Source organism: Enoplosus armatus, chromosome 22 (genome assembly GCF_043641665.1).
Source record: "Enoplosus armatus isolate fEnoArm2 chromosome 22, fEnoArm2.hap1, whole genome shotgun sequence".
In the NCBI taxonomy this organism is placed as follows: Eukaryota; Metazoa; Chordata; class Actinopteri; order Centrarchiformes; family Enoplosidae; genus Enoplosus; species Enoplosus armatus.
Window position 1 is genome coordinate 2,422,711 of NC_092201.1, and position 16,010 is coordinate 2,438,720.

Sequence of the window (16,010 nt, forward strand, 5' to 3'; positions counted from 1 at the left end):
CACACACACACACACACACACAAACAAAACACACACAGACAAAATGAAAAACACCACGATGATCACGTGAAAACACACTTTGTGAGCCACGAGCAGGGGCGGGGCTGGTGCTGCAGACCACCTAAAGGGGACACATTTGGTCATTTAACCAACTTTAACATTTTTTTATTTTAAATTTTAAATTGGTCACCAAAGCCGGGCAGTGAGGACCGAAAGAAAAGACGTTATCCATTAGCATTATGGGTATTGTAGTAGCCTGCGTGGTTCTACGGCGTTAGATGGTCTATTGTGCGTCCCTGAATCTACAAACTCCTGATGGCTACGAACGTGTTATATTGACGAGAAGAGTCCTGGCTCGAGCTTCACACCTGATGGACAGGTGTGAGAGCGGTAGCTCTTTCAATTCAACTTTAGGCTGCTTTCAGATCTGCAGTATATATTCTGTTGACACGTGTGCTCACATCAGCGAGGTGTGACTCGACTTTTCCGGCCTGTGACGTCTCACTTTAGGAGTGAAGACAAGCACGAGGGAGTGTGGAGGGAGGTAGGGAGGAAGAGGAGGGGGGGTCGGGTTTAAAAAGTGAAGGAACGCAGCAGTAACACTCATTAGTTGCTTGTAACGGCTTAATATCACGGCGGAGGGCAGCTTGTCTGAGGGGGTCTGACATTGGCTCGGCGTCCTGTCGCCTCACCGTCAGACACAGTGAAATAAATTATCACCGCAGAGCTCTGGATTATAGGTCACTCATTTATTCAGGAATAATTGCACCGGTGACCTTTGCAATTCAATTAAGGCCTAGATGTGTTTAAATGAGGGCGGTTGGTGGTGGGGGTGGAGGGATGAGGAGGAGGCACAACGAGGAGAGAAGGGGTAGCCGGGACAAAATGGGATGCAAAACCAAAGCAACCCATTCTGTTTGACAGAGTGTGTGTGTGTGTGTGTGTGTGTCTGTACCTGCGTGCGCTCGAGTGGACGCGTATATGATTTACACAGCGGATACAGCTACTCCAGCCGAGGAGCGGTAAAGGTCAGAGGAGAATAATGTGGTGGAAGAGGCCGGCGGTACAGGATCTCTGCTGTAATAACAGCCCCGATTAAGATCCCAGCCTCGTCTCCCCAGAGGTCAAAGGCAGGACACACCGCAGAGCGCGGGAGACACCCGCAGTCCATACGATCCACATGTGTGTCTCTGCATCGAACCATACTTTCAAATAAACCCCGACAACAAACAGAAACTTACTTAGACTTGAAATGGCGGCCCTTTAATCGCAAAACTAACGGTTACATTGTCGTTTGATATAATCTGACAAGAACAACGTTTTTGGTATGAATATGTTAACCTTTGTATTTCCTATATATTCTTTGGCATATAGAATATATATTTCATGATTTTTGTTCATGAAAATTGTCATATTTTGGTTTGTATTAGCATAAAGATGGTCAAGGTTTGTCTAATTGGCATGTAAATATCCATGTTTGGCACTTTATGTGAAAGAAAATTGAGTGTTTCTGGCATGAACATTTACATATTTTGCATTTTTTGACATTAAATCAGTTAAATATTAGTATTTCTGGCATGTAAATGGACATGATTTGTATTTATTTGTTGGGAAAATTGACAGATTTGTGTTTTCTTGCATGAAAGTTGTCGAATTTGGTATTTTTTGGCATGAAATTGGTCACATTTTGTATTTTCTGGCATGTAAATGATCAAATAATGCCGTTTTGGCATAAAATAGTAACATCATGTACTTTATTTGCAGAAAATGTGTCATTTTTGGAAGGAGAATTAAAACATTTTGGCATTAAAATGATGAAATTCTGAATTTTTTCAGAGCACATGAAAGTTATCAACACTAGATAAGCAGCTTTATTTTTAGTTTTTTGCTTTTGGACACCTTTGCAGCCCTGTAAATACAATATTCAAGCCCCTTGCAGAGACGACAGGAAACACAACACAATGTGAGACGACACGGTGGCACACGGAGACACAGTCGAGTGAGGCGACGGCAGCACGCCAGCTCTGCCGGGACGCCACAGCGGCACTCTTACAGCAAGCATAACCCAGGACACAACCAGGAAGCGGGTGGAGAGATGGAGGAATGGATGGATGAAAGGATGACATATCTGTGGCCACATGAATGAATGAGGTAGCCGCCATTGAGAGAGTGAAGACAATTTACTGTCGAGTGAAAGTGACACGCAGAGAGACGACAGGAGGAAGCAAACTCCAAAGTGGAGTCAGCTTTGTAGTTTGATGTTTCTCTACAAACACTTACATTATAAATACATTTTCATGTTTTTCTTCTTGTTATTTCTGATCTTTTATCATTATTTCTCTTATCCAATGTTTCTGTGAAGTATTAAGTATTTAATGTCTCAAATAAAAGCAAATGATTGATTTAAATCTCCAAAAATCAACAGATGATTTCATCCTACAAATGATATAAAAACTACGTACTTCAATTATAAAATACTTCCATGTAGACTACGATACAATTCTGTGCAGCCATTGACTTTAGAGTTGGACATCTGCATACAATGTCAGGCAGGTTTCTTCTTTAACAAACTCAGTTTTTATAGTTTAAATGCATTTTAATGCAGTAATCTTCTTCTTTTCGTTAAATTTGTCAAAACTAAAGATAAATTGTCCGTTTTAATAAAAAGATCGTATGCAAGAACCTTCAAAAAGCCATTTGAGTCCAACTCTAATGCTGCCGCGTCGGTGGGCTGTAACGTCTCTCTGCATCGACTCGCAGGTTGCGGCGGTGATGTTGCCGCTGGGTGTGGATGGTGGGAGGTGGAGGTGTAGGTGAAGGTGGAGTGGCTGATGGCAGGGTGAATACTCACTGTTGATGCTACCTGCTAGTGCATTAATGTTGTTCAGGCCCACAGTCGCGCCTGCCAGGCCCTGCAGGGTGCCCAGAGAGGTCAGAGAGTTCATGGCGCCGGCGTTGGAGCTGGCTGTGGTGCCCGCTGCTGCGGGAAGAGAAGAAGAGCAAGGGATGGGGAGGGAAGGGGAGGGAGGGGAGGGGGGGGGGGGGGGGTGAAAAGAGAAAGGAGGGATAAGGATGGAGGTGAAGAGGGAAAGTAGACAAAGAAACAGACATGTTATACAAGCATTTAACAATCGTCAAGGTTCCTTGTGAAGAGGTGAAGTCTTTCTTAATAAATACATATTTGAGTTTGTATAAAAGGTGCCAAGTGTACAAATTTACATCAGAAATGTCATAATTTTGGAATATTTACAGTATTTTATAACTGAAACCACTGCGAAGAAGACTGGCTGCCTGCCTCTACATTCCTGCCTCTTGGTGCAAAGCAGTTTAGGGATCAGGTTTCGGTGGAGATAGAACCACCATGAGTACTCCTGACTCTGGTTTCTAGGTTAAGGATTAATCTGTCCACCATTTTGAATTTAATTTGGAGAACTTGACGGCATTTCCCCCTCAGGAAGTGACACGTTTCAATATCCTTAACTCAGCGGTCGTGAGTTTGAAGCATTACAGAGATCACGATGATTGACTCACTACTGTTATATATTATATAATATATTTTGATGCAGATCCGGATCCAGGTGCAGATTAAAAACTTGCATTGTTAAAATGCAGAAACATGCAGAACTAAAGTGCAGCCTTGGTAGAGGCTACGCACTCTGTGAATGTCTCCTAGTTTCAAAGTTTGTCTGGTCAGATTTGTGCAAACGGAGCTAAAGCTTTCTGATGATAAAGATTTACGCCGGGAGGCCAGTGGAGAAATCCCTTCACGATATGTTTATCATTTAAGAAGAGCCAAACGGAGAAGACTGGAAACATCTCCCTGACAAGACGCGCTGGAGTTCAAGGGAAATGTGATCTTGAGGCAACCAATGTCCTCCACAGCGATCTCGTTCTTTTATGGATCTATAGAGTGTGTCTCAGGCTGGTGTTTAAAAATATTATGAGTAGCACCTTTAATTACTCTAACAAGTTGCGGCGCATTGACCCTACATATAAAAACCCCCATGTACAAAATTATATGGAGATGAAAACACATCTACGGCTTAAAAGAAGACAGCTGCATGGTTTGTTTTGATCAGGAGGAATTCACAAAAGCAGGCACGTTGGAAGGATCGCTGCATTCAAGGTGATGCTGTAATTGCTTTAAGAAAACACAAGGACCATCCAAAAAAGCAGACATATGTACAGAAAGGCAAGAGCACAATCAGAAGAGACGTTTTACGCTTACAGACACTCCTTCGCAAGTGTTTATAATTGTGAAACTTTTGGAATTCTTTCTTTTCACAGTTCATTTAAATTACTTTTCCTTCGAGCACAGCTGGTTTTAAATCAGTTGGTCATGTTGTCACCGACACCAAAAACACACACAATTCAAACACAGTGGACGCAAACTCACACACACATACACCTGGACACACACCGATGTGAAATGTGCGCCATACATGAGCTACTATGTCAGTGGTGGTGGGTGAGATGGCGGGAGGTATGGTGCACAAAGCTCACAACCTGGTTCTGCTTTTAGACAGAAAGAAAGATTTAATCTATTAATTTAGCCTTGATCTCATCAAAGCGATGCCCACAAAGCAGGATAGCCGCTGAATATATTAAGAAATGGTGTGATAAAGGGAGCATTATGTCGGCACATGGTGCAAAACAAAAAACGCTGGCCTGTCTCCATGCAGAAATGTCTATATTTATCAAACTAGTGTGACGTTTTCAGTTTCCCACACACATGCGGTATAGCGCCACTCATTCACACCGAGTAGCTCAACCTGAGTGTGTACTATTCAAGGTTGGACTGACATTCAGAGTCAGAAAGAGAGAAAGAGAGGCTGGAAAGTATGGAGAGAGGAGAGAGCGAGGAGAGGAAGAGAGACGAGACGAGAACGGGCATTCACGGCAGTGCGAACCGGCTCAGTGGAGACAGGAAGTGGGATGGAAGCGGCGCAAATGTTAACGTGAAGGAGGAAGAGAGGGGGGTGAGGGGTGAGGAGGAGGAGGAGGAGGAGGAGGAGGAGGGGGGTGGCTTTTCATATTCATGCTCTATTGGGAGTGCGCTCCAAAAGAGACAGCAAAACCACGGCTGCTGGAGCGAGGACGAGCCGACATGAAAGGGGAGAATGATGGAGCAGAAACAGGGAGCTTGTCAAAAGGAGGGCAGCAGCAAAAGACGAGGGCAACGAGGAGGAACACAAGGAGGAAGAGGAGGAGGAGGAGGAGGGAGAGAGTGAGGCAGTGTGGGAAAAAAAAAAGAGAGGAAGGAGAGAATCTGAAGGTGGCAATATTTAACCTGAGCTGAGTTCAGACATCAGCCTGGTAGTTTTTAACCCCCCAGCCACGAGCAGAGACAAAACACCAACACTCATACAGGCGCAAACAAACCCCCCGTCCGCCGGGAAACAACAAATCTACGGTCCTGAAGTTCCTACGTGGGTCTCTAGAGCTGGTGAGGTTAGACACAAACAAAGAAACCTCTAAAAATAGAACACGACAAACACACACACACACACACACACACACACACACACACACACACACACACACACACACACACACACACACAGGTCTGTACCTGACGGAAACATTAAAGCACAAAACACACAGACATGCACACGCGCACACGTATACAGGGCGTGGATCACGGGATGGCATGGTGGTGTGGCCACATGGTGAGGAAGTGAGGTGTTCAAAGACAGGAGGACGCGGGGAGGCAGCGCATCAACAACACAGCATGGTTTCTCTATTAAGATGGAGGTCTGAGAAGCGGAGACGGTGGGTACACACACCATGGCAATGTGCCAGAAAGAAGGTCAACAACACGGACGAAGATCTGAACAATGGAGATGGTCATGTGTCGGCAACGATGATTGGTTGATGGTTTCAGTGATGGCGGTGAAGTGCCGGGATCATGGGGCGACAACACTGGTAATGGTAACGGTGCAGAGCGGAGGACGTAGGCAGGCGTTGGCCCCCCCGGCGTCGGACCCCCCAACCTGAGTGGCTACGGTGTTACCTGGGCTGGCCAACGCTCCCAGGGAGGCGGCGTTGGAGGACAGGGGGTTTGCGGTGGAGGGACTGGCTGAGTTTTGGGCCGCCGCCGCCGCCGCTGCTAAAGTGGCCAGGTTCTGCAACTGCAGAGCACTCATACCTGGAGAGAGGAGCCAGAGAGGGTGGTGTCAAACCTGGGGAGCGAGGCTGAGGCGTGGCTGGGTCGCCTGGCTGGACCGGGACAGTGCACCAGAGGACAGTACTGGACAGCAGTGGATGTACTGTGCCTGGAAGTAATCCTCATGTTTCTGCTCTTTCTTTAGACAACGTCAGCGTCTCTTTGCCACTGTGAGTCTGTAGTGTGTGAAGGCAAACACTACAGCGGCTAATAAGTCCCAGATGTGTTTAAATCAGGAAAAGCAGATGTTGTAGTGTTTAGGTTTGGTGCATTTCTCTGAGGCAGAGCTGCTCAGGAGGCAGAAATAATCTCTGTGATTTAGTTAAACCGATATTTTTCTGTCTGAGGAGGAGGAGGAGAGGAAAGCTCGATGGAGAAGGTTCAAAAAGGACAGGAGGAAACTAACCTTCCCAGTCTTGTTATCCAAGTTTTATCACTTGAGACTCGGCTAGAGCTCCTTCTTTACTCAGCTAAGTTGTACTTGTACTGGGTCAATACAAATCTACATATTTACAGATATTGATATTTTCAATATCTGAGGGGTTAACAGATGAAAACTAGCCTTTTAGGCTAACTGCGGCTAATTTACTTATTCGTGTCTCTTCAGGTGATAAACCCCTGTCAAATAAGCTAGAAAATAGAAATCAGGTAATAAAATACATTTTACATAAACAACCTCACACTTAAACACCTTGTTTTTGCAAATTAAATCTAAGGATTTTCAAACTAAGATACTGTATTTTACGCTCTAATTAACGAGGATGAGGGCCAAAAGTCGTAAAACATTCATGCTCTGAAAATCAGTCAGACTCTAGCCACAGTGGCACATGACTGAGACTTTTAGCTTTTCGCTAAATATTAAAACTGCAACACCTGCAGGCTGAACTCTCCTCATTGTTAATCTGCTGGCTTTCATTAGCATACAGGCCTGTACTTAAGCATAATTAATGACTACATGCCAACACCCAAACGACGGTGAAGCAAAGGCCATAAAACACCTTCTGTGAGTACAACTCAACCTTTCACCTCACTCCATGAACATGTGTGTGTTTATGTGTGTGTGTGTGTGTGTGTGTGTGTGTGTGTGTGTGAACATTATGAGGCCGTCAGAGTAAAACCTCATAAAGAAGCACACAGAATCAGTCACCAGAGCAGAAGTTGTTCTTACCACGCAGAGGCCTCCTCTGACTCATGAGCTTGTTAAAGTTAAAGGGTGGACACTGTCAATGTGAGGTGTATGCGTCGTATATACAGTCTGGATGTATATACAGTACCATGGAAATACACACACACTCACGCACTCACACACACACGTACGCACATACAAATAGACACACACGAACAAAGACACCATGAAGGAAGAAGATCCATCTTGCGGTGAAAGGTCTGTAACATCCAAACAGAGAATATCCTTCACCCGGACAATCAACCTGAACGCAGCCAATGACAACAGATTTGTTACCGGGATTCACACTTCTGATTGGTTAATTAAATATGAACAAAAATAAACACATACAGGGCCACTGCCAGTTCCTAACGCTCTTTGTCGAGGTTGTCGTGGCGAGCCGCTGCAGCGGGGAGCGGGAAAACAAAGTGTGTGTGTGTGTGTGTGTGTGTGCGCCTGCATGTAACGAGCATGCACATGCGTGTGCTTCTACTCATCTGCGCTGACGTACGAGCACGTGGAGGCCAAAACCAATCTTGTTTTCAAAGCGATTTTCTCCAATTTTCTGTGATACATCAAAAGCTAAAATGGATTTCTGTTTCAACGCGAGGAGGGAATAAAACAAACCCGTCAGTCTTTCCATCACGCTGTGTGAATGCACGCTCGGGTCTCGCACTAATTCAGGCTGCGTTTTGTTTGTTTTAAGGGCAGAAAATGCAGTTTCAGTGCTGCCGGTTTCACGCAGACTCATTGTGCCGAGCAGGTCGCTCAGAGAGAAGAAGGCTGTTCAGAGGAGCGCTCCTTCATGGCTCTTTATTATAATATAAAGGAGAGTTTCATTTCACTGCCCCCCCCCCCCCCCCTCCCTCGGTGGGTTTGGAAAGCGGCTGATAGGACGAGTTCGACCACAGAGGCTCAGATCCACCCACACAAACCTTTGGGGATAATACCACTTCAGCCTGTTTACAATGTAAACAAATAGTAATTGTGGAGCTTTGTTGTGGCGTTGAGCTGGATTCACTTCCTCTCCTTACCTCGGCTGCCCTTTTCTATTCTTACTGCCTTTCCTTTCATTTATTTCATTCCTATTTCTTTCCTTTACCTCTTTGTTTACCCGTTCCTTTCTGCCTCACCTTCTCTTTTTCCCTTTCCCGCCTTCCTAGTCCCAATTTTTTTGTTCCCTTTCTTTTCTTCCTTTCCTATATTTCTTCCTTCTACTCTACTTTCCTTTCCTGGCCTTTCCCTCCTCCCATTTCTTTCCCTTTCTTTAATTTCCTATCATCTATTTCCCTCTCTTTTCCCATTTAGTTTCCTTTGTTTATTTTTGCCCCCCCCCTCTACAGCAGCTCTACACCAATTCTTCCTTGCATTTGTCAGAGGTTATCTCCCTCATTGAACATACATTTTCAAGACAGTTATAAGGAGAAGAGGAGCAGGCGGGAGATAAAAATAACTAGGTTAGAGGGGAATGAAGAAGAGATGAAGCCGAGAGAGAAAAAGAGACAAATACAATCTACTTCCCCACATCAGAGTCGGAGTATCCGGGCTGCGCAGATGGTACGTGAGTGTGTGAGCGACTGCGACTACATATGTGTGCGAGGATGCATGTGTGTGCGCGCCCCATGCAGTCTGTATGGCAGCGCTGGGCCACACCAGGCTGGCGTTGGCTGCGTCTAATTGAATGCTCATTGGTGTAATTGAAGCCTCTCAGCTCTGCAGTTCCTCGTGTTAAAGACTGGGACCAGATGTCATTCAGCTGTGTCACATCTCCTGCCAATCACTAATGCTCACTCGCTCTCTCTCTCTATCTCGCAGATGGAGGACCAACAGATCTCCAGATTCAGACACCGTAACTCACCCTCGCTTCCAAATCCCAGAGCCTATTTATCCGAGTGAGTGTGTATTTGTAAGGAAATGTGTGTTTGAGCTCAACAGCAAGAGTGGGCAGAAATTGAAATCAGCCACAGAGAAATTGCAAGACGTTGTAAACCGGAGGATACAAGACGGGGCTCGCCACTTTGAAAAACTCCCATCACGCTCAGATCTGTCACTGTTTCTTGGCGTCAACTGACCAAACAAGGGTACAATTAAGAGCTGACACCTCACTAAGAAACTCACAGAAGGATTGAAGAAGAAGAAGAAGAAGAAGAAGAGAGAAGGAAGGGTAGAACAGACAAGAGTGCGAAGGCTGGAGGGAGGCGTAAAGGTGAGATGAAGAAACTGTGATTGGAGAGGGTGGGAGGTGCAAGAGCGTCTGCAAAAAGAGGCTTAAAATAAATAGAGAGTGGTGAGAAAGATGAGAGGAGTTTAATGGAAAGAGAGAAGAAGTTAGAGATGATGAGGAGCGAGTATCCACGGGCCCCTGAAAGTCTTAAATAACCTCAATTTAAAGCCCTAAAAATTATATTTCTTAAAGACAGAGATTTTATCTTGTTCAACATTTAATAGGAGGCTTCTTGGCACGCTCAAGGCTCAGATTAATACAGAACTGGGTTAATACAATATGCATTTTTTATTGCATCGGCTTCACTTAAGAGAATTGAACTGTCCCTTTCCACTTTATTTCCTATTTGTGTCCTTTTTCTAATTCAACTCATTCAGAGTTTGAAAACTCTCATTGCCAAACACGATCATTTTATTAGCTTTACTTCTTAATTATATTCTTTAAATTGGCTTTAAACTCAGTTCTTGTAGCATTAAAATGGCCATAAACGGCTTAAATCTGGCTGGAACCTGCAGATACTCTAGAAAAGGAAACATGGAGGTGCAGATGACAGACCACAGAGACCCTCCACAGTAACAGAGCAGTAGATGGCGCCAGCCTGCAGAGCACGGTATTCACCAAAGAAGCCTGCTTTTAACCATTTTTCACCACCACCTTTTCTTTTTCTTCCCTCCTTTCTGTGATTCATTCATCCCCGCAAAGCCGCGGTGCTACTGTTACACGCCCAGGGCACAGCTCTTGTCTGGCCTCATTAAAAGATCAAGACAATTCTTAGCAACAGTTAATAAATCTTCAGGGCAAAGATCTGTCTTTACTCCACCACGCGAGTTCATCTGTTATGCTCTTTGGTCCTCTTTTAGAAGTCTGTGAAAAAAAAAAAACATAACAGAGAGGCGCAACAAAGAGTCCACTGCCGTCGTGTATCGTGCTTTCAGGGGAGTTTATCAACGGATTTTTGACTCACCGGCCATCTGCTGGATCCCGCTGAAGGCTCCTAGGTTACCGGAGGAGGTTGCCTGCTGAAGCAACTGATGGCAAGAGAGAGAGAGAGAGAGAGAGAGGAAGAAGAAGAAGAAGAGGGAGAAACAGAGTGAGCCGGGTGGATACCGAAAGCTTAATACACGTCTATACAACGCTACAACGAGAAGCTAAACTGGTAATGAGCGGGTTAGCAGTGTGGTTTTTGCCTCAGTGCTCGATGAGTAAATGAGCTGCTAATATAGTTTGATCTCTCCTCTAAGCAAACACTGTTTGTATTCCACCATGATTCTTCCAGACAAGTTGAGCATGAAAGCTCTAATCCAGCCGACTAATTAGATTCCAAAACAAAAGTGGAATACTGATGCTGTCAAAAACTCATCCTTCAAAGACTTGAATTAACAGCAAATTAACATCTTGTTTCTATTGTGCGTGTGATTTTCTTTCTTCCAGAATAGAGCTTAATCTTTTCAAAAGACTGAGAAAGAGGATTGAAAGAGCAGAAAAATCTGGGAGCCCAATTCACAAAACACTTCTTATCTCAATTTCTTTTTTTTCCCCCCAAAAAAAATAAATCAATATCCAGTAAAAGGAGGGATGTTTGTCTGAGCTCTGTTTTCCCTCGTTGAAAAGACAGGTGCTAATTGCACTTAGGATCAAACAAATTGAGAATCGAATCCCAGACTTTAGAGGAGTGTATTTTAAGGGGAGTTTGGTTTGTTAATTTAGAAACTGAAGAGCAATGAGTCCAGGGTTAGTGCCGAGACTTTCTACGAGAGGAGTCCTGAGTACGAGGCGCTGAGAAGGACTGCAGACACAAAGGGAGAGAATGAGGTTTCTGAATCCTACTTTAAGACCCACAATCAAACAAATCAACCGTCGAGGGTCTCAGATGCTGTGCAGCCGAGCCTGGACTGCAGGGTTCCTCAAATTGGGGATCAGTGGGCTCCCAGGGGTCCCATACTGTCCCCAGCTGAATAATGTTTTTGTTTACTCCCATAAAAAGTCAAAAGAATTTAGCACAATTAATGAATAAATTGGAACAACTGCTTTAAAAATAAGCCTCACTCTCAACTCGTGTTTCCACTGTTAATCTGAGACGGAGGAGAGTTTTGTCGACCAGGAAACACTTAATCCTCAATCCTGTGTCCTAGAGATCATGTTTACATGTTACACATTACACACTTTAATGCTTAAACAGGACCGGAAGAACATTATTGTTTGTTTCCTCACTACGATGATTAAAACACTTCTTTCAAAACACATTTGATGTTGCAAATTAGCCGAAAAAGTCAATCACAATAATAACAAAATCTTCCTAAATCTACTTAATCTTCCGATTAGTTTGCATACACACATTTTAAATAAAAGTGAAATACTGTAGCCCTGCGTTTTTCTTCTTACATTTCTATATTATTTTAAACATGCATAAACAATATTAATATCACTGGCTTCTGGCAGCCTAACACCTCATTCAGAAACCACATTTCCTCGCTACGCTACAATCCCAAGAGGAGGGCGGAGGAGAGGAAACGACGGCAGGGCTGAAGGAGGAGTTACACAACAAAAGGAAGAAGGGAGGAAGAGACAAGAAGCCAGCCAGAGAATTTTGGGACTTTTCAAGATGGATGTTTTTGATTGGGGCACTGACTGCGGCAGCGTTGGCCATGGGGCTGCAGTAAGGGGTGGAGGAGGTGATGGTGGAGGTGGGCGACGCGGCGGCTCTCCTTACAGCCAGATACTGCGGGGTGAGGCCGCCCAGGCCCGTCAGGCTCCCCCAGGTGGTCGCACTGTTGAGCTGCTGCATCTGCTGCGCCAGCTGCTGCTGCAGACGCCGCTGCTCCTTGTCTTTCTGCGTGTCGGCGAACTTCACCACGATGGGAGACGAGCAGCCCTGTTGGGACGGGGGAGGGGGGGTAAAAGGAGAGGAGAGGAAGAAGAGAAGAGAAGAGCAGAGGTGGAAACAAGAGGGGACAAAAGGGGAGAGGAGGATGAGGAGGAAAAGGAGAGATAAAGGAAAAAGGAAGAGACAAACGTTAGAGAAAAAGCAGCTGCTGTATACGATGGCAGCAGGTATTAAAACACACCTGAACATAAAAGTGATTCATGTATTAATGCATATAATAAAGGCAAGAAAATGAAGGTTTTTATGATGATGATGATGATGATGATGATGATGGGGAAAAGGACACATACACACAAATGCACACACAAACACACTTAGAAGGACTCACAAGAGAACAACCACACCAGACCAGTGAACGCACATTATGGTATTAACAAACTTTACATCAGCAAAGAAAGCAAAGACTAAATCTACACACACACACACACACACACACACACACACTCAGTGACACAGGACACACACACACACACACAGAGTCACACAGGAAACTTGACTCTAAAGCCAGTGGGCTTTCTTCTTTCCCCCACAAGGGCTCAGTTATCTCTGAGTCCAGAACGGTTTCACCAGAAACAGATTTCCTGAGTTCTCAAAGTATTTCATCATCTCATATGAAGAGAGACTTGATGTGTGTGTGTGTTAGTGTGTTGTTAGTGTGTGTGTGAGAGAGAGAGAGAGAGAGAGAGAGAGAGAGAGAGAGAGAGGGATTTACTGGGATGACCAGAAAGAGAGGTTGAGAGGGCAAGAGGAAGATTTAGAGATTTGGACAATCAGAAGAAGTGTATCTAATTGTCCGAATTCCTACTCCTCAGAGCAGCAGTGTGTGTGTGTGTGTGTGTGTGTGTGTGTGTGTGTGTGTGTGTGAGAGAGATGAATGAACTGTCACACATGGAGAAGGAGAGAGGAAAAAAAACAAAAAAACACACACCGCTCCTGATGAAAGTCGCAGCGACGGCTGAAACACAGCGAAGCTGAAACAAGTCATAATCTATCACACCACACCGTTACTCTCGCTCTGCAATCAAAGCCTAACTAGGGGCAAATCCGTTGGAAACAAAGGCAATCTGCCACAGGAGAATAAAAACCTTTTGATTGAAACATTTAGTTCGAGGCACGATCCGCACTCGGCGGGGGAGAGAAGGGATTTGGCTACTCTGGCAGATGTATGTCAGGTGTGTGTAACCGGGTGTGTGTAACCGGGTGTGTGTAACCAGGTGAGAGCGTGTCTGTGCAGGTACGTGTGTGTGTGTGTGTGTGTGTCGTGTGAAAGTGACGCATGAGACTGTGGCTGCACACTGTAAAATGTGTCAAAGTCAACTACATTTTTAGCATTAAGTCAGTGCAAACTTCAAACACCTTTTCAGAACTTTTAGCTAGTTAGCATACTTCCCAGCATGCACTGTAATTAAACTCTCAAGAAACGCTGATGACGGAGGCTCGTTTTCTGTCTTTTCCTACACGTGTCTTAGATGAGCAAGGATGCGACTGACTCTGATGAACCGATTTAATGTATAAATGATCAAATTGCTTGTTTTCTCCAAAACACAAAAGAGATTCGGTTTAAAAGGACATGACACACAGCAGAGCAGCAAATCATGACATTTGAGAAGCTTGAAGCAGCAAAGTGTTTGTGTGTGTGCATGTCTGATAAATGACTTGATGATTTGACAAATCAATTTGAGACTACAGAAGTATTTTTTTTCCCCCCTTAAAACCCTTGAATCCATCACGCTGGTCTTTACCTGTAAGCTACATCAGCTAACCGACGACTAAGTGGAAGTTTTAACACCATGATTGATCCTGAAGTGGATGCTAACACGGCAGCAGAAGCCCCTCATGCTTATGCTGTCACACATGAAGAGCCGTTCCTCAAACTCGACTGGAAGATAAAACATAATTGCAAAGCAAACGGGACTCTACGACATCACAGCTGTCGGCCGCACTTACTATCTTCAAGTTCAAGTGTCAAGTTCAGTTAAGCCCAGGCGTCACAGCAAACCTTTCCTCTCACTGCAAACAGGAACTGCTAGCAGCGTAACCTTCCATGGTGTAGATTTGCCATCTTAGTCTCCTAAATTATCTTACAATAACATGTAACGCAGCCAGCTGAGACCTCCAGTGACAATGCAGCAGGAAGGTGCACGAGGAGACTGAGAACTAAGACGAATCAGCAGCCTAGTTAGTCCAAATCTGCCGCTGAAACAACCTTGTGTTTTTACAGCGTACCTGTATGCTTGTATGTGTGTGTTTCAGTGTGTGTGCGTTCCCAGACAGCCCTTCCTCTGTAGGCCGGGCCTCGGCTTTATCAGCTGAATGAGCATGTCTCCTGTCTGAAGGCGGCTCGGCCATATTTACTCCGTCTCTCCACCAGTCATTTTCCCTCTTTATTCTGACCGCCGACAGATAAAGGAGAGGAGACGATGGGGGAATTGCATTTGGAGGGAGAGTGTCAGTCTGAGGCCGCGCCGCTGCAGTCGATTCCCCTTGAGACAGGAGCTCCCCATCCCTCTCCGCTAAATATCTCATTACTCCAGCTGACACCCAGCGAGCACGGGGAAATGCAGCCCAGAATGAGAGTCCTGCCCTGGGAGAGGGGGCGAGGGCCGGGGGGCCTCTACGCTCGGTGCTGCTGGTCCTCCTCCCTGAAAACTGCGCTGCACTTTAAAGTTTTTCAGGCGACTGGTCGGTTGGTCAACTTTGCCCTCACACATGATGAGAACACGTGGGGGGGGGGGGAAGTGGCGGCTTGTGCCATCTGTTGGTTGCGCACATAGAAACAAATCATCATTGATTTTACCGTAGGGGGATTTTTAATAATTCAGCATAGATTAGTAACAGCTTGAACTTTCGTATATCAAACACGGTGTGACTGTGGTGCTAATCAGCCACGAGATGAAACATCACTGTCCAGGGAAAAAAACATGTATTTCTTTTCACATAAACCAAATGATTACATGCTTCCTAAAGTTATAATGCTGTGCAGCACGTAATCCGACGTCCCTCTCCTGCAGCCGTACCACAGCTGGATTAACTCAATGCTAACGCTAACCATCTCCTACTGCTGCTGCTTTACAACGGAAGCATTCAAGCGGCAAAACAAGGAGTGTTTTTATATTCAGGAAGCACAAGTCTTTGTCGCAGCGGTTGTGAGGTTATTAAAAATGTGGCTGCAGAACAGGACATCAACATTTTCTGCATTTTGAGACAGCGGATCAGTTTTAAATATCATAATCTTAATAGTTTGACTGGGTCTGTTATGTGGAAAACTTCTCACCACGTGTGCAGAATGAACCACCAGGTGATTGAAATATTTAGGATTACAACGTTAAAAGGCAAAGGAGAAGGAAAGAGGCATCCTGACCCGAGAAGCTTTTTAAAGCCCATTTCAGACCATTTGACGATCCAGCGAATGTTAATAGGTATTTGTTGCTGATGGGCGTTGGTGAAAACTCTGCCACTGGGTGCAATTACACCTCATGTTGTGTTAAACTAAATTTGCAAACCATCTGATCTGTCTTGAATTGGCCACTTTTGAACACAAGCAGCATGATGACTTTGCCTCTTTCCCAGG

General features: G+C 44.9%; 1 protein-coding gene across 7 annotated transcripts in view; it reads right to left on the bottom strand.

The window, feature by feature from the left end:
• Positions 1-16,010, bottom strand: part of celf2 (cugbp, Elav-like family member 2) — a 163,452-nt gene that overhangs the window by 4,630 nt on the left and 142,812 nt on the right. For 4 of the 7 annotated variants that reach the window (XM_070928808.1, XM_070928809.1, XM_070928811.1 and 1 more), the window contains 4 exons: positions 12,266-12,427; positions 10,520-10,583; positions 6,014-6,148; positions 2,852-2,980 (listed from right to left, as the gene is read on the bottom strand). In XM_070928808.1, coding sequence (XP_070784909.1) covers positions 2,852-2,980; positions 6,014-6,148; positions 10,520-10,583; positions 12,266-12,427 — 490 coding nt within the window. Of the gene's footprint in view, positions 1-603; positions 624-2,847; positions 2,981-6,013; positions 6,149-10,519; positions 10,584-12,265; positions 12,428-16,010 lie in introns of all 7 variants that reach the window. The other 3 variants (XM_070928813.1, XM_070928812.1, XM_070928810.1) reach the window with 2 other exon arrangements.